Raw genomic sequence first — 23,442 nt, 5'->3', positions numbered from 1 at the left:
CTAGGAAGTGGTGGTCTTTAAGCTTTGCACTTCTCTAACCTCTGTTTCCTGATTTAATCGTTCAAAATTAAAGGGGAAGCTCTGAACACGTAGCCTTCATCTTCTCACTATTAGCCTGAATTTCATGTTTGTGCAAAGCTTCCTGCTTTCTTTCTCGACAAGAAGCTAAAGTAAAGACATGAATCATAATAAAACGGGGAAAGCAACAGGAGAGATGAAAACAGATATTAAGGCATGCAAAATCTAAAGAGAGAAATCAAGAAGTATTTATTCACATCTTTAATAGAATGCAGCTGTGAACAGGTGATTCTTCAGCCTTAACTTTAAAGGGATACTTCAAAATTTAGGCAAATTCGCCCATTGCCATAATCCCTATAGTCTTACTAATAGGTTCGTTACCTTTAGCTGTCCGTGCAAGCTATTTTTAGATTGGCAGTGCCGAGTTAGGAGCTGCTCTGCCAACGCAATGGATTCTTATGGTATCCCAGCTTTCCCTCATCAAACTCAACAAATACACAATCCAACAACTCCAAAACACTCTCGTGGACAAGTTGTGACCTGCACATTCACCGCGCTGTGAAATAATAACGTACAATTATGTAACATTACGACACATGAAGCAAATCCTCAGAACTATTTCTTGAGTAAACCACTGGGCAGAGCGACACAGTGCAGCAGCCATGTCTGGAGTGTAGTTCCGGCTTTGCGTTTAAAACATCTCAGTCTCGTAATGTTCCATGATTATTTCATTGCCAAAATGTTGAAGTATCACTTTAAAAAAGTCAACTTTTAGCAGACCTGCTTTTCTCTGGGAGTTGTTTCTGATCAGCTGTACTGAGTATGAAGCATTTCCTTTTTTACTGTAGCTACAACTGTGCAAATTTAGTTTTTATGCACTTTAAGATACGCTTGGGTAAGATGTGACCAAAATTATTATTTACAAAATTCAATCTTCATTTTTCATTCTATTTATTTTATTTTTATTCAAGAGAAAAAGACACTTCTACTACCTCAGGTTATGTTCAAATACAGCTCTCTTGTTGTGTTTTTATGCACTTTTTGATGTGTTTTTGTCATGTTGCCAAATTTAAAAAGCAGAATATGAATAAAAAGTGCATATTTGTCATCAAATTGATCTGTATTGGTTCCAAATTTGACATTATCAGCTGCCTACTGGGCGCAGAACACATCCGGCCTGGCTACTGAGTAATTGAGTAGCCCTGATTTAGATTATCCAAACCTTCACTCAATTATTGCCAGTGACTTTTAAAAATAAATTTACCTTGAAATGCACATCCTGACTGCTTATATCAGACTCCTCAGAGAAACAGCAGCTAAAAACACACTGTGGCAACTGTCAGCATAAATGCTGTGGCTTCATTGTTATCACTGCTTCTGTTTCGACATTTAGTCTTTCACACAAAAAGAGGAAACTCAGCTCATTGGCTGCGTCGTTCACCCCACCTTCTTTTCCCAAAAGCTGAACCACTTTATACGTCAATCCAACACCCAAGGGTCACCTCAACCTCAGCTCGGACTGCAGTCATCAGGGCGGTGGTATGAACCTGAGTCTACATGTGTACACACTGTGCTTGGTTTTGGCTGGCAGTGTAAAGGCCGAGCAATATGGTGGGGCAGCACCTCTCAGCCAGGCTGAGCGAAGAGCCAGGCAAAATATGAAGGCAAAACAAGCTTCACCAGCCTCTGCTGCTGCTGCTGCTGCCAACAGCACCATGGCCAACGCCACCCCCTGGCACCCTGCTGGCATCCATGGTATCCAGAAGCTGTGGTTTTCCAGTGGAAATGTGATAGGGCCAAGTCACCATGTTGGGCTGCTGGAAGAATGTGTGCAGCCTCACATTCACCTGGTGTGGCCAAGAGGGGCTGGATGTTAGGGACAGCAGACATGGCTGCATGGAGAGCTTGTGTTTACTTCAGTGTGGGTCACACTTTACTCAGTCTGGGTTCACAGTTTTTAAAACTTTTTAAAAATGAATTTATGGTCCGTGTTTGTTCTGCTTGCCATTTTTGATTTTATTTCTAAGGACTGTTTGACTGTCTTAAAATCATCACCCATCCCTAGTTAGAACTTGAGCGGCTTTATGAGGTTTTCTCTGGAGTACGAGAGTCTTTAGTCTTCCACCACAGCCTCTCATATATGTTGAATTAGGAAAGGTGCCCTGCTCCTGCCTCGTGTGTTTACTGCGAGCCATGGCTTGTCTGAATCCAGGAATGTGAGGAGTTGATCATAGAGACACAGAGCGACTTAATTCCCTCAAGTCTGAGACCTTGCAGCCTAAACACACTGAGGCCCTGTGCTGCTGAGGTCAGCTATTTGTTTTTCCTCAGCTGCTGAGCGAGACTTCACACTGCTCGCACCAGAGGGAGCCATGCTTTCCAGCAGCGAAGCATTATGGGCCATAGGAGGAGACGAGAGAGGGCCGATTGTCAGGAAGAAGCATGACACCGCCCCCGGTGTCCTTTTCACACTTTAACAGCTTTCTTCCAACTCCTCCTCCAAACGTCGCCTCCTTTTGGGACAGAATTCAACATTTCAGAGGCTCAGGAGGCTCCCTGCCTTGTTTGATCCGCTCCCTGTGCAGTGAGCACACATGAACTCTATATGTTCATGTTTGAATTAGGTCTGCCATTAAAATGTGTTTTAAACATGTTTGGTATCAGGGGAAGTGGAAGTGCACTGGGTTGCTCCAGCTCTGCAGAAGTTTAGCCGAAGCTTAGTTTGAATGTCTTATCTTTTTAGGATAGAGTTCAAGCTCTAGATCAGCAGTTCCCAGCTTTTTTTTCCCATTGAGCCTCCCTTCACATGTCTAGGAAGAGCTGACCCCCCACGACCCACACGAAAGAACAAAGTGACTTATCGTTTAAAAAAATTAACATCAATTTGAATCGTTTTCATCATTTAAAGCCACGTGCTATTACCAAAAGACTTTTGTATGAACCATTCATGTGTTTTATCATGATTTTAGATAGTTTGAAGGACCTTAGTTTTAACTACCTCAGGGCAGACAGACACTCGCGCCCCCCCCCCGAAATCTCTAGCGCCCCCCCAAGGGTGTCCCGGACCCCAGGTTGGGCACCAAGACTACACCTAGCTCCTAGTGCACTGATCATCAGATGGTGGCCCAAGGGCCAGATCAGGCTCCCAAAAGCTTCCTGTCTGGCCCCAAGAAGATCTTTAAACTCAGAGAAGGAGAAAAAGAAAATGTTCTAGTTTTAAGGTTATCTTTTGGCTTTAAATGTCTGCAGATTTTAAGATTAATTTAAAGATAGTTTTAAAATGACTTCACATTTGATCTGTTTTTACAGGGTTCACTTGTCAGCCATTATCAATAAATGTTAAAAAAGGGGTTAAGACTGGAAGAAATGTTGCAAAAATGGCCAGATAAAGTGGTGAAAAGGGGGTTAGAGAGAGAATGGGAGAAAAGTGTCAAAATGGGACGTGGAGTGGCACAAAGGGATAAAAATTGGCAGAAAAAGTGGTGAAAAGAGGTCAATATGTTGAAAAAATTGGTGAAAGAAAAAAAGGGGCAAAAAGTTTCAAAAATGGGTTAAAAGTGGCAAAAGTGGTGTGAAATAAAGAAATGAAAATTGATAAAAGAGTGGCAAAAAGGGGCTAAAACATGCAAGAAAAGTGGTTTATAAGGGGTTTAAGAATATCAAAAACTGGATTAATGAGGCAAAAAGGGGAAAAGGTATCCAAAATTGATTAAAAGCTTCAAAAATATAGCAAAAATGGCCTGGCAAAGTAGTGAAAAGGGCTTAGAGAGTGGCACAAAGGGGGAATAATTGGCAGGAAAATTGCAAAAAGGTGTTAAAGAGTGGCAAAAATTGCTGAAAGGTGGCAAAAATTGGTTTTAAAGTGGCAAAAATAAGTTAACATTGGTGTGACCCAGTCCTAAGGGTGGGCCTGTCTCCTTGTGGCCTGCTGCTTTGGAGATAATAGGGAATGATCTCAATTGCAATGCCAAAAAAATCCTGTGTTTTGAAAGAAAATAGAAATGATAGTACAATAATATGTTAATCAGAACTACATATTTATTTGAATTTTGTTTATTTGAAAGTTTGGCCCCCAGAGTCTTAGTCAAGATTAAATCTGGCCCTTGTGCAAATGTGCCTGATGACCCCTGTCCTAGTGGATGTGAAGTCCTCTGTAAAATATGGTAATGGTGATCAGTGGGACGACTGGGACAGAAGCAGAGGGTTTACCTGCTGTGTTCTCTGCCATATTTAATGCTTTAGAAACTTTGTGTAGTTCTCAAGCTTTTATTTTCCATGAAGGGAGACATTTTAACTTGGTTGACCACTGAAAAAAACTAGAAATGTGCTTCATGCTACCTGTAAACCATCTGCAATATCAGAGACTGATGCAGATTTCATCTAATGAAGACATTTCTGCTCTCAGTTTCAGGCTCATTTTTCATTTTCTAGATATTCTCATGACACATACTGCCTGTAAAAACCCACAAGTATGGCTCTGTGGTGAGCAAAATCCTAGATAGGAAGCCAAATTTAAGTGAGATATTTCGGTTTTTAGGTCTGCTGCAAACGAACAACCTCATAAAACATGTGGCACTTTTTACAAAGGACTTTTATGAGGAATATGTTCCTCACAGTAGCAACTCATGTATAAAAAAATCTGTTTGCAGTGACAGACAGTACAACAGCTTGTTTAACTAACAGATGAGTTAACTGGCATTTAACTGGAAATGCAAACTGACTAAAGACATGAAAAGCCTCTGACTTCAGCAGCAAATGTTTCAGCCTTGAATCACAGAAGAGTTGAAAAGATTACGCATGCATAAATACCACTTAAGTCCTATCTGCTGTTGACTAAGATACTAACATTTACTCCTACTCATTCACATATTACTCAGAAACATCCCCAGAAACTTTCCAGGCACAAGTGTGACGCTCTGAGGTGAATCCAGACCAAAAGGCCACGCTGGACTTTAACCAGTCTACAGAAATAAGTCAAATATAATAGAGTGTTGAGGGTGTGACGGAGGAATTTCAAACAAACTCACCACTTCTGTGTTTGTGATTTTGGCCAGCAGGTCTGTAAGGCTGTCGCCCCACTGTGACTGGTCAGCTGAGTCCAGCTGCAGGCCGCAGATCGCTGCCCCCACACTTCCTGTGGCGATCATGGAGGGAGGGTACATGGCGAATCTGAAATCTGTTGAAAAAAGATGAAAGTAGTTGAGTCACGGTGCTTTAACTTTCATTATTATAGCAGTGTTTTTGACCCCAAAGGGTTGCCATGGGGGAGGTCAGAGAGGAAACAGGTGCAAAAATATGGGTGTAAATGAAAAAATTACAGAATTCATTACAATGATATCAGATCATTTTTTATGCTATTTATCACTACATACCAAAATCTAAGCGTTCTTTCTGCTAACCCTTTATGTTTACTTTAGGAATGTCAAGCCCAGTGACTGACAGTGGCCTAAATGACTACCATATGAGCCATATATCTATCAGCTTAATCAAACAATACGACTTGTATTATTGGTAACGCACCACACACATTTTCCAAATTTCTGAAAGGCAGCAAATGGACAAAATTATCCTTTCTCCCATGGCTACAGGCAGTTTCTACCGGGTTTCTATCCATCGGCAAAGAAGTGGACTCCCATATGTTTGGCATTAGGAGGTATCATCTGAATATTTGGAGATATATGGACATCATTCACATACAATACTGTGCAGAGCTTTAAGGCGTGTTTTGGCCAAAATTTTGCAGCTGAATTAAGGTGTAGATGTGGCAAGTGAGCTGCCAGAGGGCAACATTGGGTAGGAGGGAGGATTGGCACCACCCTGGTCGTGCTCTGGATGTCCCAAGGGCCTGAAAACCACTGGTGGTCCCTGGGTGTATCACCGGGGGTCAAAAAGCCCGGACAAAGACATGCCGTCCAGCTTGACCTTGGCTGCTACGTGACTGGTGTGGTGCTAGACTCTCTTACATCAGTCATAATTGGATTTAGGGCTGGGCAATTCATCAAAAATTAGATTAAATCACAATACGGCCTCCTGCAATTTTCAAATCACACAAGTTGCAATGTTTTTTTAACCTGAAATTTGAGTCAAAATACTTGTTTAAAACTTAGTGTTTGCAGCAGAGATGTTATGCATAACATGTCATGCAAACACTGAAGATAGTCCACAAAAAAATCCTACTTTCTTCATTTATGTACATTTTTCTGATTAAATTAAGAGTCAAAATCATTACAATTTGATATTTTTTAAAATTATTCAGCGTTTGTTTAATCTAATATTGTGTTGTTTATAATATATAATTATTCATTGGTTGTGTTTGTTGGAAAGCAGATAAGATGAGGAACTTGAGGAATAATCACATATCAAATCACAATCTCAATTTTGAGGAAAAAAAATCGCAATCGGATTATTTCTCCAAATTGTTCAGCCCCAATTGGATTGAAGGGGTTAAGCTGCTTTTATGCAAGAAACTAGGACCATGTGGTTTAGATGATAAACCTTTCACTGTCCAGATACTTGCACATCTGTTAGGTCTAGTTTGGCATAAAAACAATTAATATAAAAATGGACGCAGTATGGACTTCCATGAATGAAGAGCATAAATGAGCCTTTAAAACAATAAAAAATTAAAGATTTATCGAGCTTTAAAAACTGCTGGGAATGTTTGAGGCTATACAAGTACAAAACCAAGAATGAAAGTAGAAATTTAGTTTCAAAATTCTACGTAATGAACCTTTAAGAGTCAGTGTCTGGATTTAACTAATCCAGTGATGTATTAAGATTTACACTTAATTTTTCCTTCACCAGGTAAAGTTTCTTAGCACATTACATAACTTTGGTGTAAAAAAAACCCAGAAGCATCTCTTGCAGAGATAATATGATTTGGTAATCTAGTAGTCAGCTAATACATAATCCCTCTATTGCAGCGGGCCTGAACGCAGCGCTCACTAATGACCAGGGGCCTGGATAATGAGGGTTCACTTGGCTTGTAAAGGAGCTGAAAAGCAACCACCCTCACCCGCTCCCCAGCCCAGCCCCCCTTCCCCCAGCCCGGCCCCTTTTCTTCCATCTCCTGAGTAAATCGTGTGCTTGCTGAAAAAAGCCCCATAGCGCTTGGAAAGGGAGGAATAAAGAGGCTCAGTGCCTCTGCCAATGCTCACTGCTGTAGGTCCTTTTTCCACGTGTGGTCACAGGCGTGCGTCTCAAAGACCAATAACCTTGTTAGCTCCCCTCACTGTCATTCATAATGCAAATGAGACAGCTTGTGAACGGGCCAGAAGCCCGAAAAGGCAAGGCAACTGGCATACAGGGACAGAGAGAGAGCGAGAGGCGAGGGAGAGTGAGGGAGACAGACAGACAGAGAGAGAGACACACACATACACAAGCTCACTCCTTTCTCTATTCTCTCTTTATGTCTTGCTCAACTTCTACCTTTCTTTTTGGACAACACATGGCCTGCTTAGATGGGGCCAGTGAATGGCACACATGCCCCACTCTTTGTTGCTACAACAGGCAGCGGTTTGCATTGGCGGCCCTCCTATCTTTTAGCATATTAATAGAGTGGCGGGCCTGCAAGAGGGAAGGCAGAAGAGTGTGACTCCATTGTCCAGAGTCATCACCTCATTTCACCCAATTGAGAGACACAGCATCCATCCCGTCTCTGCTGATACCAATTCAACCAGACAGGCTGGACAAAGAATGTGGCTGGACGGGGGGACGGGGGGTCAGTAGGGGGAGGAAGATGAGGAAGGAGGGATAGATGTAGGGCTGGGTGATAGGGACAGAAAGTCATATCAGGATCACCATTTGTAGCGCAGTGGTCCACAGCCTTTTATCCTTGGAGAGGGAAAAAAGCAGAGACCCCCAAAACCAACCCCTCTAGAAAAGTGATACATACAAACAGGTCTATGCATGTTTTCTGTACCAAAAGGACTTTGTCTACACCCTTGGTTCTCAACAATGGGTTGCAAAGCCATTTTCAGTAGGTTCCTGAAACAAATGTGACTAAATGTCTCTAATGTGCTTTTATTTTGAAGGCATGTCTCCATCACTTTGTTTCATCACATATTTTGCCCCACTTCCCCACTAAAACTTCTGGTTATGATCGAAAAACTAAAATAATTTGATTCACGATTTTTCGTTCAGGAGGTGGTGGTTCCTGATGCTAGGCCAGTTGAGAATCACTGGTGTAAACTATTTAATCAGTGTATTATCAACATTTTTAAACATATACGCCTAAATTTGACAACTCTGAGAATATAAAGCCTTGCCCCTTCTTGAGATCTTTGGGACCCCACCTATGAGGTCCTGGTCCAAAGGTTGGGAACAAATGTTTTGGCAAATTAACAACAAGAATAGAAGTCCTAGACACCCAAAATTGGGCTTCTTTTGGTCTAAATTGCACGAATACGATAACCTGACACGCCAGATGTATTTGTTTCACACATCCATCTGGGAAAGCTTCAACAGGAAATCAGGTGTCTAGGATGTCTATTGTTATTGCTGTGGTGTCATTTGATCTTAAGTTATAATTAGGGCTTTCAAAATATTACATAATATCAGCATTAATTTTTAAAATTCTGTAGTTAATTGCAATTCATTTTCCATTGTGTTTAATTTTGATTAGATTGTTTGGCATCTAAAACAGTTTCTCTGTTTTATTTCTGTTCTGTCTTATACTAAGAGGAACTGACTTCATGTTTGGATACATCTGTGCCTTTATTTTGAAGGGAAATAAGGAACTTCAGGTTGTAAGATCATAATATAACCTTACCCATGGAAAAAATGAACTTGTTATGGATTACAAAGGAAATAAAGGAGCAATTGAGAAAAAAGTGACCAGCAAAAATGTGATGAAAGAAACAACAAATCATGCAATAAATGCATAAAAAATTAAGCACCTTAATTGCATTGGGATTCATGCATTATTGTTGACAGCCCTGCTAGATTCTAAATGCTTCTAAATTACTTAAAATAAGTACAGTAATATTGTTATATTTGGACAACACATTTCAACAACATAATTATGTCCATATAAACTTTATACTTGAACTCAATATTCATCAGAAACTCTATCAATATATCTTAAAATGGGATGCATTGCCCAGCCCTAGATGGACGGTATGGCAACAAGGCAACAAGTAGAAAAGAAGGGGAAGGTGGTCGGCTCGCTGGGAGAGGAGAGGGGGTGGACAACTCCGCTGCACATCACTCTCAAGTCTGTGTCCAGACTCTTGTGAGGTTTTGGAAGAAGAAAAGAGTCGCCCTCCAGCGACCCTCACCTCCTGTCTCCAACCTCCCCCCTCCCACAAGTATGCCTCTGTTCCCGGGCCACCCTATGGGCTGGAGGAGTGGGCAGCGGGGGCATAGAAACAGCCTGCACATTAACATATTGCCATATTCAATTGCAAAGCAAACGATGGCTCTGAAGGAGATTTTTCTTCCTTCTTTTTTTTTATGTGGAATCAAAGAGGTAGGCCCTTTGATAGCTGTAAAGGCAGCCCCTCACTGCCTTTTTAACATGCACAGCCAGGCGCTTTCTCATCTTGTGGGCTCAGTGTTGACAAATAAATGAACTTATTATACACCCCTGTGTTAGCCGCTGGGCCTCTGCCAAGGGGCGATTTATTAAAGGCTACCTCGAGCCAAGAGGAAAGAGCACACAAAGCCCCTCAGCATTACATCACTGCTGTAAGAGCACAACTTTCTAAGGGGGGTAAAAGGACAAAGGCATACATGGATTTACTGTACGTGTGGAGTGAGCGCAGACTGACAGGCAAGGAGGCAGACACCAAGGAGACACAGGAGGGAAACAATGCACTGATGCCTGCATGCTTTAAGATGCAGACAGAGATGGGACACGGACGCACACACAGAATCACACAAACAGCACAGACGTAGGTTTGTGGGAGAGCTGAGTGGCGGGCAGTGGGCAGCAAGCTGATTTTTCGCACTCAAGACAAGACAGGTCTGTAGCAGAACAAGGACGCGCGCGTGCAGCCGATGCAGGCTGACACTCGGGCCTGGTGGCTGCTGCATGTGGGGGGAAGAATGGCCGTATTTTAGGAGCCCCTCATTGATATTCATGCTGAGGATAAACAGTGTATGTAGCTGAGTGGGGACGCCTGCGATGGAAAGCTCCCTGTGAGCAGCGGCTGGCTGGCCTGGCCCGCACGCCTCTCACCCCCTTCAATGGCCCTTTCTCCTCCCTGCGCCCCCTCATCTCCATTCCTCCGTGCTCCTACCCCCTGAAACTTCATCCTCAGGCCTCTGGTCACACAGTCTGCTGCCCTACACGGCCCACTCCTCCTGGGTGGCTGCAATGCACAGTATGCACATTAAACTTGTAAATTAATTAAAGTTGGAAAGTTGAACAACAGCCAACACAAGAGAGAAAAAACACCAAAAACTCTCCTTCTCACCCTCTCCTCTCTTTCCAGCGCAATAAATCAGGCTCTTGTATTCTATACATGTACCGCTTATTGACCTTGTTTATTAAGGGAGCAGCATTACGAGGAGCCGGGGCCTGTTGACTGATTAAGGCCATAAATAAACATCATTTTGGGATTGGCATGACAGTATGTTTCACCACTAATGCAACACAGTCTGGTAGTCAAAACAAGGTCTGTGGAGACTACCCAGACTGTACACGTTATGTAGAGACGGATACACTAAAACAACTGAACAGGAGGAGTTTTTCCACATGTAACACAGCAGGAAGTCACTGATTAAGGGCCCCAGTACCATGCCGATACACAGTAATCCCTCCTCTCCAGTGCCATTTAAATGCACTCACTGCTTTTGTTCCAGCTGAGTCTGAGCATGGCAACGTCACCTCAATGCATCGTAGAACAACTTACCTGTAGCTTTATTTACAAGAAGTACTGTGTCAGAGTCAATACAGTGGAGAACAGCAGAGGGAACAACAACTTGAAAGACTTTGTGGCCTTTTGAGTCGTTTTGGTCAATCCAACACTCAAGAGGAACGGTCAGTTATGCAATATGTTCATGTTGTCTGCGCAGGCTTGTGCTCATGCATGAGCAACTGCGCCATGCTGATGTCCATCTTTTCCAAACATACCAGGGTTAAGGACATGTTGAAGGAAAGGAGACAAGATGAGATGATAGGGTATGGTACTGTCCAGTACAATAACCTCCAATTTCCACATACAGCGACCATGCTGCGATCCGCCGGCGAATCACACTGCAGAGCACATCGCTCCCTCTCTGGTCTATCAGAGCATTTCCAAAGCCGGCGCTCCAGTCTAGTAGCGGCGTGTCCCTGAAGCGCCACTCTGCTGCGCTCATTCGAAATACGCTGCAGGTCTATTTTCAGCATAAGCTGCTGCCAAACTGTGTCGATCAGAAAGCTCCAAAAAAGGAAGTCACAAGCGTAGCATATCTGGTTTTTCAAAATAATGCACAGACTCCAGATCACAAATCATCACTATATCAACATTATGTCTCATCCTGCAGTGAGAGTAAAGGGTCACCGAGAGGTCAGAGGGTCAAGGCGTCATTGAAGGGGAAAAGTTCACTTTTGAAGCCAACGATTTTTACATAAAACCACAGATCCTTTAAGCAAACATTAACCTTTTAACTTCCTAATATAATCACCCAATGGAAAAGCAATAATACCATGGACTTATACCAGAAAGGATGATAAATCAACCCCAAAAGGTAAAATCGTCTGCTGTTGACATACTATTTCTGTGTGAACTCGCAGTTCTCCCAGGATTTCTGCCTGCCAATGAGGGCTGCACGCTGTGGCGCAGCGCTATAGACATGCTTCCAGTGGGCGAGGTTGCTCTCCTTCGGTCGGAGCAAACCTGCAGCGCTTCAAATGATCTAATATCATTGCATTCAATATGTGATATGATACAAAACCCTATGATCGACATGGTCAATACTTTACACAACATAACAACATTACTTTACATAACAACATTATTTGATATAATATGAAACTATACAATGGGGGGGGGGGGGGGTATTCCTGCCTCTGCTCAGACTAAATGCATCCTACTCTGGTGGTCTAATCTCAGCATTCACTTTGAGATTGAAACGTTGATGACCCACAACCAAAATTCGACATTTATGTGCTCAAACTACGGTCCGATTGTCACAATAAGAGTTCTCACACTGACGGGTGAAATCAGGATCTACCAGGCTCTGTGCAAGGATTACAACTTTGTCTGGGCCTATTATTACAGAAGTTTCAACCATTTCCCCTTATCATTAATATCTTAAATAAAATGCTGGAGATGTCTGAAACAATTAGCCTATGATAGAAATGATTTTATGTTTACATAACATTTAATCAGTCATATTAATTTATTAGCGCTTGTAAAGCATGCAGTAGTTATCGCCCAAACCAAAAATATGATGTGTATATGATCACTACTCTCTGACACTACTCAAACTGTCATATATGTTTGGGAAAGTATGCCTTACTTAGTGCCAGTGAGCCCTATGATAACCTAATACCACTATTTGTCATATTCCACTTGCTCTTCTTCCAGACCGTCACTCTGGAAACAAACAGAAAACAGAACCTGGAGAGGCTGAGTCATGCGCCCTCTCAGACACCAAGTAATTTTATCTTATTTGCCAAAAACAGAATTCCTCATTCATTATAGCATCCGGTGACATCCCTCTTACACCATCATCTCAGATGTAGCAGCTGCAGCCTCTCAGAGGGGGCGACATTAGCAATGAAATCCTCTCAGATTTGAGTCAGATAAAGGTAGGATCCAGAAAAATCCACTTCTTACCTACTAAAGAGCATGTATGGGCAGCTTTGCTTGTCCTTGCTTTAAGTTAAGAAAATCCCTTCTTGTTGTCTGTTCATGCTGATATGATTTAGACAAGAAAGGAGTCAAGCAGAAGCAATTACAGATTCTGATCAGGGCAAAAAAAGTTCAGGTCACATTCGCTTCGCCTAAAATCCAGCATCTTAGTCTTCGTGGTTAACGTGTCCTCCAAGGTAAGCGTGTAAGCTTAAAAACATTTTGCCTGCTGAATCAAATCTTTGTCTTTATGCGTCCGCTGTGACTCAGCTGGCCCCGGTATCTAAAGTGTGGTGCCGATTACACCGGCGAGGTGAGGAGGGGGAAAACTCAGGACATGCCACTTGATGATTCACTCAGTGTGTCACATTTTTGGGAGCATACTTTCAGGAAAACTTCCTCCTGCTTCCCATGTTGACGCTGCAGCCTGACCGGACATGACTCCTCACATCGAGAGGATAATTTGATGGAGGAGGTGGGCAATTTGTCGGAGTTCTGACTCATCAAACATGAAGGGGGTTTTCATGTAAACAAACACCAGTAAAGACCATCTCACTGACCACATCTGAGATGAATCATTCATCCCTAGTACGAGGAGTCGGGCCTGGAGGGGATACTCCATGCTGCAGTGAGGAGAGGAGATGAAGCTGCATGGAGCATTCCTGCCTCTGGTACTAGTGAGACTGAACAGCTTCAATGACATGAGTCATTTGAGGATTTTTGACTGCTGAATGAAAATGGGCAGGTTTGCATACAGCCTGTTTCTTCCTGTGTACACAAAAAGCCTCAAGAATTTGAGGCACAAAGCTTGGACACTGGTGGAGGAAACAGAGAAATCTCAGAACTGACCGGAGTCACTTGGGCTCTGGTACAGCTTTGCATAGTTTTGCCATTCATCTTCAATGTAAAAAGAGTAAAATATACCAAATAAATAGTATGAATGTATGATATTTTCCTCCATTAAGGGTCTAAAACAGCATAGAAACATTCCAGAAAGATGCACCTAAAAAGTGCTACAGACAAGAGGATTTTAGACCGTTTTTTGGGCCTCATTAACCCCCCAAGGACTGAAGATGCAGCCCAATCCAAGCCTTGTCACAGCTGATTATTTGTACAAATAATCCTTAAGTATGCATTGTCAAAACAATTATTTTACAGCCCCAGACTGAAATCAGATCCTGCTCGAGACTGAATCGTAAAAAACAAACATCTGTGATATTTATGATTCCATATCAGGCTTCCTGCTGCAGACACTGAGCCAATGAGACGAGCAGACCAAAAAGTATCACCAACTGGATGTTGCATACTTTTACAGCAAACATAGACACATATTTGCAACTGAGCAAGGCATGACCAATCAATCAGCCCAACCCGAGATGAAAGGAATATTCCAGTTCATTAAATTATGGTAACAACATGAGTGCCCTTTTAAAGTCTCATGCACATATCACTATAAGTTGTTTGAAGATGATGTCACGTCACAGCAAAGTGCACCAGATGGGGGGCAGGAAGTGATTTCTATATGACAGGAGTTATGTCCTCAACTCCTCATTGGACTCTCTATGATGGAGTTGTTTGGCTTTCATTGACCACTAATAGGTTAAACGGTGGCATATCCTTATTTATAAGGCTACACTCAATGTGCTCCCCTCATACCTGTGTGATTTCATTCATGTGAAAAGTGCTGGGAGCTACAGCCTTCACACTGAGACTCAGTCACAGGACATACTTCAGCTATCTGTCCCTTAAGTCTGGGTTAAAATGGCTGAAGGCGTTTCAGATGAGCTGCTCCTGCAGCCTGGAATCGGCTGCAAGTAGACTTTCCGTCTTAGGCCCCGCCCACAAGGAGACGAATTCAGGAAACTGCGTTTTGGGTGACTGTAAACGATACTTTTTGAAAACGGGTCCCAGAGTGCACAAATCCGTAAAGGACCACAGTTTCGTGTCCGTGTGGACGGCCAACAGCATCTTTCGTGAAACGATTACGTCACACACAGTATAGCTCTGTTAAGACGCCTGCAGGGGTCCAGCTAAACAACAATGGCAGATTACAGGGTTGTGTTCGTGCTGCAGAAGCTACTGAGCTTGTTATGGCTTTAACAGCAAAATCTGATGCTCCTCTACCACCACCGAGAACAGCATACACCAGATGGCAACTAGAAGAAAGTTCGTGTCAATTTTCTGGGATCTTCTTCTCTTTTGGTACATTTCCTCGGCAGCAGTACAGCACCACGTACAGGCTTGACATATGCACTACAGCGTTTTCAGTCGTTTTGTAGTGGTTTCATGCTTACTCGGATATTTCCTGTGGAAAACTTTCTCAAAACAAGCGGCAATATATCGTTTTCGTCTCCTTGTGTATGGGGCCTTAAATCTTTCTTGAGCAGGACTGAAGGCATTGAGGAAGATGCATCAGGTTGCAGATGCTTTGACTGATGATTTTCTGATCTGTGACCCAGGATTTGGTTGATCCATGATTGTAATTTCTCTGTTTTTATGTTTGCATCTTTGTTAAATGTGCTGCTGCCTGTCTTGGCCAAGAAACTCCTATAAAAAGATTCCTAGTCTCAGTGAGGTTTCCTGGTTAAATAAATTTAAATAATTGATCATAAAAAATAATGGAGCTGCAAATAACCTTTAGGGCCAACAGCCACCCCACGACTATTGTTCTCTGTTGCTTTTTTTTTCTTACAAAGTTAGGTTTGATCCCATGATTTTCCTTGTGATCTCATGTCTGTGGAACAATAGCCACTCTGAAATCTTTACAACAGATGGTAGGGGTGGTCTTCAATCATCTAGAGCAGCGGTTCTCAAATGGTGTGGCAAAGCACACTAGTGTGCATTAAGGCAAGTTGAGGTGTGCCGTGGGAGTTTGTACAATACGTTATTACTACAACTTTATGGCAAGTACTGTAACCAGGCCTGCGCACAGATCTGGACCCCTGAAAAACCCCCAAGAATGGGCCCTCCCCAGTTGGGATTTATTGGTAAAATCAGTGTATGTGAGTTGGATCAGTAGTGTTAGTGCTAGCATCCTGGCTAACAGTTACCTCATTAAGAGCTGAAAAGCATGACAAGCTATTATTGGGTTGAAATTGGTGTTGAAATCACTAATTTCATTCTATTTTTAACCAAGTTAAACAATTTTTCTACCCATTTTTGCCACTTCTTTTGCCAACTTAAACTAGTTTGCTGATTTTTTTTTTTATTTTTATTTTTTATTTTTTTTTATTTTTGCCACTTTTTGGTCACTTTTTGGCACATTTAACCCATTTTTGCTCACTTTTTGCCCAATTTCAAACTATGATTTGGCCATTTTTTGCCATTTTTCCCATCACTTTTAACCCTTTTTACCACCTTTTAGCAACTTTAACCCTTTTTTGCCACTTTTCTGCCACTTGTGATCTATTTTGCAACCTTTTTGACACTTTCAACCCATTTATGCCACCTTTATGCCAATTTTTGCCCACTTTTGCCTTTGTTTGACTACTTTTTTTGCCCAATTTTGCTTTTTTGATCACTTTTTACCAACTTTTAACATCATATAATTTTTTAAGGCCACTTGTAACACATTTTTGCCACCTTTAGTCCACTTCTGCCATCTCCCTGATTCCCCACTTGGCTGGGCCCCAGAAAGCTCTCCCCTTTATTTCCCCTTTTAGGCCACCTTGACTGTAACATTATTTAAAAAGTCTATTTTGTATCAATTTAAATATGGTGTGCCTTGAGTTGTTGGCTTAACCTTAGGTGTGCCTTGGGCGAAAAAGGTTTGAAAACCACTGATCTAGTGTATGCATAAGAAGGAATACAGTGTTAAAAATCAGTTAAAACTCTCCCTAAGTTTTAGAAATATGCTAAGATTATAGAATTGTTTAGTGAGTTTGTCTCATAAATTACTCCACATAGACATGAGGAACAAAAATAATCACATACTGATCTCAGATAGAAGAGCGAGCACTCCAACACTTAAAGCTCCGGTTATTTACATCCAGACTTGTAGCAAAGTCGTCATTGTGTCCTCCAGGACAATTGACTCTTTCTTGGACAGCAGCGCTGGCCCTGGTCCAGAATTTTCTTTTGATCGACTTCTATGACTATTGTCACCATTTCATCCATACCATTACAGAGAGGGCTATTGGAGTTGGTATAAAAAAATAGACCATAATCCCTGCCAATATGGCGAGAAGACGGAGCTCAATAACTGCAGCAGACAGGTTGGGGTGCATCTGTCTGCCCCATGCACCCCGTCCATTCTCCCACTTTACCTCAATTGAATAAGAATAGAAGAGGAAGCTCGGAGTGCTTGGTGTCTGTGTGCAGGAATGGAGGTTCATAATCTCCCTTAATGAGCTTGTTTCTGGGCTATTATCCGGCGGGCTGCCTGAGGGAAACGCTGGTGTTTCCTATCAAGTGGCCCCGCAGCGCTGACCCTCGCATGGCTCTGCATATGAAATGTAAGGGCCAAGCCTTTTGTCTCCTTTCTCCCAGCCTCTAGCTGAGCTCCCGAGCCATTTGCATAGTCCTGAAAGGACCAGCCAATGTTATTAATTAATACAGAGCCAGCCTGCGCCACCTGACAAAATCCCACCGAGTGGCCCGAACGGAACTGTTTCATCAAAAGAGAGGAGCCATTAGGAATGAGAGGCCTTATTCTCCACTTCTCCTCTTCTCTCTCTTGTTCCCTTGAAAACAGAGAGCCGTGGTTTTATGCATGTTTTCTTTTTCAGAATAGGGGCGGCAGCGGTGGGAGTAGTGGTGGGTGCTGGCTTGAATGAGACTGTATGAAATAGGAAGGCCACAGGTGACCCGTTGTCAACTGTCTTGCAAATGTAAATCCTCCTGAGAGACCTCCTCCTTCTGCTGCGTCTTTACCTTCTCAGCTCGGAGGATGTCTCGAGGAGGATTCTCACCAGATAACCCAAAGATTTACGGCTGGGAACGTTCCACAAATGGGGTTTCGAATTCCCAGAGATCTTCAGATGCACCAAATTGTTGACTCACTCTCGCTCGCTCTCTCTCTTTCTGTGTTGCCCTCTCTCTCTGTTTGCCTGGATACAAGTCTGAGGAGAACATACACAGATAAATGACCTGTTGCTAATCCAGAGCTATCTGCAGAAAGTCTCAGCCCTGAAACGCAACGCCAGGAGGACGACTCCAGGAGGCTCGTAAATTAAATTCCACTGCCTCACTGAAACAATTAAGGACAAAGTGCATGCTAGTCAGTCTTTCACAATGCTGCTTTGGGAGTTCTTCTGATCACTGACACATTCAGTGCTTTAACATGCAGAAAAAGTTGAGAAAGTCCAGCATGTGAATCTGACTAAAACTGAACTTTAAAATGTATGTAAACACGTCAGTCCAGCTGATTCATCTTGCATGCATACATCTCAATCAGAATCTGCCATCACAGTCTGAGCCTCTGTAGTGGGCTGATTTTTACAGCTGGCAGCGGTCACTCCGGTTTCAGAGCTGAAATGTCCATAAGGTCTGATTTAGGGTTAGGTAAGCATCCTTGGGTTTAAGCGTCCTTGGGTTTCTTGAAAGGCGCTATATAAATTCAAGATATTATTATTACTATTATTATTATTATTATTATTATTATTATTATTATTATTATTATTTAAATAGCTCTGTTCGCTTTATATTTTCTTTAATGTAGTAAAAAATAACTAGAAAGCACAAAAAATGTATAGGAGTCCTGTCCTGGCATTTGAAACAGCTGTAGTCCAGGAATTTACACCCTCAAAAAGAGACTGATATTTCCACTGCCACTGATGCAAAATCTCTGCTGTTGACAAAGCTGAAACCTGAAGTCCTGTCCATCTTGACTCTGATTGGTCAGCGAGAGTAAAGCGACACTGCTTTGGACACAGGCCCTTAGTGCTAACCTTAGTCATATTTGAACCAAAAGTATTTCTAATTAAAAGAAACAAATTGCACAAATTCATGCTAAAAGTTGGAAAAGTGGGTTGGAACTAGCAAGCAAAATGTAAAGCCTTGCCTTCACTATTATTTCCATGATCTCTGGTATCAAAAATGTCAAACTTGATGTCCTTCAGGGTTATTTTAAACCAAAAGGCAGTCTTAGCCAAGTTGCAGAAATATGTTGGCAACATTTAGGTTAGGGAAGATGGCTTTCCTCAATCCTCTATTATTCCATTGACCTGTGGTATCAAACGAGCAGAGACTGACAGATCTTCAGGTTATTTTTCACAAGAAGAGCATGCTAGGTAGAGATTTGCATTCAAAACTGCACAAATTTGTTGGCAACATTTGGAAAAGTGGGTTGGAACTGGAAAGTAAAGTAGAAAACCCTGTCTCCTCCTCCATGATCTGTGGTATCAAATAGTGACAAAAGTTAATGATTTTTAGTCATATTTTAGAAACAGAGCTGGTCAAATTGCACAAAAATGTTGGCAACATTTAGAAAAGTGGGTGAAATTGGTGAGAGAAATGAGAAACTCTTCACTCTACCATTATTTTTTATCATCTGTGGTATAAGAATGCTCAGAAACCTAATTATATTTAGGTTATTTTTGACAAAAACAGTCAGGATAAATTTTAAGTTGCATAAATATGTTGACAACATTTGGAAAAGTGGGTTGGAACTGGCAAGCAAAGTGGAAAACTCTGCCTCCTCCTTCATGATCTGTAGTATCAAAATATGACAAAAGTTAATGATCGTCAGTCATTTTTTTTTAACAGAAAGAGCAAGAGAACCGGTGAAATTGCAAAAAAATGTTGACAACATTTAGAAAAGTGGTGGAACTGGTGAGAAAGTGAGGAACTCTTTACATTATTCTAATCATCAGTGGTATAGAAATGCTCAGAACCTTAATGATATTTAGGTTATTTCTGACAAAAACAGTCAGGATATATTTCAAATTGCACAATTATGTTGGCAACATTTTGAAAAGTAGGTGAAACTGTCAAGAAAAAAAAGAAAAATCCTTGTCCTATTCTTTGGGTGGGCATATCGCCGCCTAACATGGTAGAGTCCACCTGCTTCAGCCAATAAGTGATTCATGCTTGTCTGCTAGGACAAAGACAGCAGTCCAGTTCTGCCGCTATAACCATAGCTTGACTTAACCATGCATGTAAACGTTCTGCCTGTCACTTCACACGTTAATCTATGAGCACAAAATAAAGGCTGACAGACGTAAGATCAGAGAGGGAGAGCGTGAAGGAAAGACTGACACAGAAAAATGTAGGAAAAAAACAGGCGTTTCCTTCCAAAACTTTGCAAACTTGTGTTGGAAACTTTTCTCCCCCTATCATATCCATTGCACAAACAGTGCGAGGAATTCCATCACTTTTTGTTGTAAATACCTGTCACCTCCCTTTGAATCTATTCATCTAAGCATACACACACTCCTCTGAATGATGTCAGCACAACGAGCTGTTTCCCATGAGGGGGTGTAGTTAGCATTCCTGTTTGAGGCCTGCAGAAAAGGAAGCCGCTGCTGTGGGGGTTACCCACAAAGTGAGAAAGAAAGGAGTGTCAAACAGCCTCTCAGTGGGTGAATTGTGTAATTTCCTTGTTTATGTTAAGGTAAATCCTTTGAGACGTTTAGGATAAGTATCCCTGTCCTGTTCAGGGTTGGGCAACACACTGAGTTTATATACTTTCCAATGAGACAGCATGAGACCATATATTATAATCAATAAACTTTATGTTGCATTTAAATCAATTTATATAGTTCTTATTCCATCTGGGAATTCATGAGGAAATGTTGAATGATTTGATATAAAAATTGATGCCAGGCCTAATACTCAATAAACAGACTTACATAAAGAACCACAAACAATAAAATGCTTACTGACCAAATAATCTATTTAAAATACTCTAAACCAGAAATTTCATTTTATCTAATTTATCTAATTCAAGAGCATTTATATTACTGGTAAAAATCAAACCATGTAGGTACAAATATAACTGTCTTAGACACCAGTTAGTGAGTATGTTATGGTTAAAATAATCAAATATTGAAGCCAAGCTCCTGCTGACTAAATTGCACGACATGTTGGCAACATTTTGGACCGTGGGTGGAACTGATAAAGAAGCAGGGAAACCATCACTCTTCTATTACATTCAGGATCAAAAAGTACAGAAACACAGTGGTCGTCAGGGAAATTTTCAACTAGAGGAAAGAAAGGCCATCTAAATTGCGCAAAAATGTTGGCAACAATTGAAAACTAGATGGAACTTGTGCAAAAAAGGGAATTTCTTGCTCTTTTGTAACTTTTGTGATATGATGTATCAAAAGTGTAGAAATTTAGTGATCTGCGCTCAATTTTTTTAACCTTAAGGGAGAGAAAGCACATCAAAGTTGCGCAAAAATGTTGGCAACATTTTGGAAAAGTGGTTTCATAACTGAGGGGAAAGAGGGGATTCCTCTCTCTTCTAATGCTTTGTGATCCATAGTATCAAAAAGTGCAGAAACTTCAAATTCTTCTTTCATATTTTTACCAAAAGAGAAAGTGAGCCGTATAAATTGCACAAATATGTTGGCAACATTTGAAAGTGCATGAAACTGGCAATAAGAGAGTTGAATTCTTCACTCTTCTATTGTGTTTAGTATCACAAAGTGCAACATTGCTTTTAACCAATACAGACAGAGTACCATCAAAATTGCAAATATGTTGGCAACATTGGGGGAAAAAAAAGTGGAACTGGTGACAAAATGAACCTTTGCCCTTGTATTATTACAACAGCCGTGGTATCAAGAAACAATGACTTAATGATCCTCACTCCTATTTTTTTTTTTCACCAAAACAGAGTTCCATCCAAATTGGTCAACAATGTCCTCACTTTTCTGTTATTTTAAGCAACAGCAGTTTTAAGAATCGCAAAATTTAAAGCCCTCTGTATTTTTCTTTTTTGGACCTATAGAGAGAAAGCACTGCCTAAATTACACAAAAATGTTGCAAACATGAGGAAAAGAAGTTGAAACTGGTGAGGAAAGAGAGGAAACCTTACTCAATTATGAGCTATGGTGTCAAAGATGTAAGAAACTTAATGACCATTGATTATAATCAGCCAATCAAGAAAGAGTACTGTCCAAATTGCACAAATATGTTGGCAACATTTGAAAAAGTTGTTGGTAGTAGCAAGGAAAGAGGGGAACTGTTGTTATTATTTATTATTTTGATAATCTGTGGTTTCAGAAAGTGCAGAAACTTAATGATCCTCAGCCATTTTACTTCAACCAAAGGAAGCAGAGGACTACCAAAATTGGTCAAATATGTTGGCAACATTTGGAAAAGTTGTTTGAAGAAATGTGGAAAGAGAGAAACCCTTGTTTTCCTTTATCATTTTAATTATCTGTCGTTTAAAAAGTGAATAATTTATCAATCAACAGATCTGAGTGAAAGAGCACTCTATAAATTGCACAAATATGTTGGCAACATTTGATAACCTGGGTGGAATGGGCAACGCAAGAGGGTAATACCACCAGTTAGGAGCCGAGGATTGAAATGTTTTTTTGTAACTTTAGCTTTGTTTTTTGCTATTTGGACAGTGTGTAGAAGTTCATCAGCTATTTTTATGATTAAAAATGAAAGACTGCCCAAAATTGGATGTCTAGGACTCTTTCTGTTGCAGCGGTATCAAAGAGATTTTACAGTTTGATTTTTAATAGAATCATATCAAGGTTTAAAACTGCAATGGTTACTTTTCCTTTCTTTCTATGGAGCCATACCACCTTTCACCTAAAAAAAAAAATATCCAGGTGTGATTTTATTTGTCCTGTTTGCAGCTCTGAACATGGAGTGTGGTGACTCAAACAGGAGAAACCTGCCTTGAAGAGAATCCCAACATGGGAAAGCTATCATGTCCTCCAGCTGTAGGGTGGGGAGGCGTGAGAAGTTAAGGGGGGAGAGAAAGAGGGAAGGAAGGCAGCGGGGAAAGAGATATGAAAACATGACATGCCTTAGAATTGGCAGTGCAAAAACAATACACTCCTCTGGCTTTCCCTCACTCCCCCGCTCCCTCCTGCATCTTCTCCTGTCTCGACTTCACTGTCTCTTCAGATCATGTTGAAGGCTCCCTGTCCCTCCCACCACTCAATGCATGTTTGATCTCAAGGGAACAATTCACCTCAAGAGCACAGAGACAATGGCCTGCATGCCTCCTCCCCTGTCCGTTCCTCTTCTCGACCCTGTGCGACATGGGAATGCCCCCTCAACCAGGCACAGTCTGCTTTGAAGTGTTACTGGATGCTCTGGAAGTTACTGATAGGCTTTTAAAAACATGACCACATACCATCCCAGGAGAAGACAAATGATGGATGTCAGACCTCAGAGTCCAATGCTGAAATGACTCTATTGACACATGCGTTCTTAAGATGGACCATTTTAGGCCCAAGTTTGGGCGATGTCGGGTCTATTGCTTGCTGTGACGGATTCTTTTTCTGAATCATCCTCAAACTTCTGGTGTCGATATGATACTTTCACTGCTCCTGATTTAGACACAGGCTCTCTAATCTTAAAATCAACCATGTTTGATATCCAGCATTCCAGACCGGGCTACCTTTGACACCTGCAGCAGCCACTGAGAGCAAGCAGAAGCACCACCGACTGAATGTGGTGTGCTTTCACACCTCACAAACATGGCGGCTCACGTAAACACATCAGTGCC

At 41.6% G+C, this 23,442-nt stretch overlaps 1 protein-coding gene across 1 annotated transcript in view; it reads right to left on the bottom strand.

Moving 5' to 3' along the window:
* Positions 1–23,442, bottom strand: part of ccnd2a (cyclin D2, a) — a 46,868-nt gene that overhangs the window by 10,713 nt on the left and 12,713 nt on the right. Inside the window, exon 4 of the mRNA XM_041795864.1 lies at positions 5,046–5,194. Within this exon, the coding sequence (XP_041651798.1) occupies positions 5,046–5,194 (149 nt within the window). The remainder of the gene's footprint in view (positions 1–5,045; positions 5,195–23,442) is intronic.

Source organism: Cheilinus undulatus, linkage group 9, assembly GCF_018320785.1.
Source record: "Cheilinus undulatus linkage group 9, ASM1832078v1, whole genome shotgun sequence".
NCBI classification, from domain to species: Eukaryota; Metazoa; Chordata; class Actinopteri; order Labriformes; family Labridae; genus Cheilinus; species Cheilinus undulatus.
This window is presented reverse-complemented; position numbering and strand designations above follow the sequence as displayed.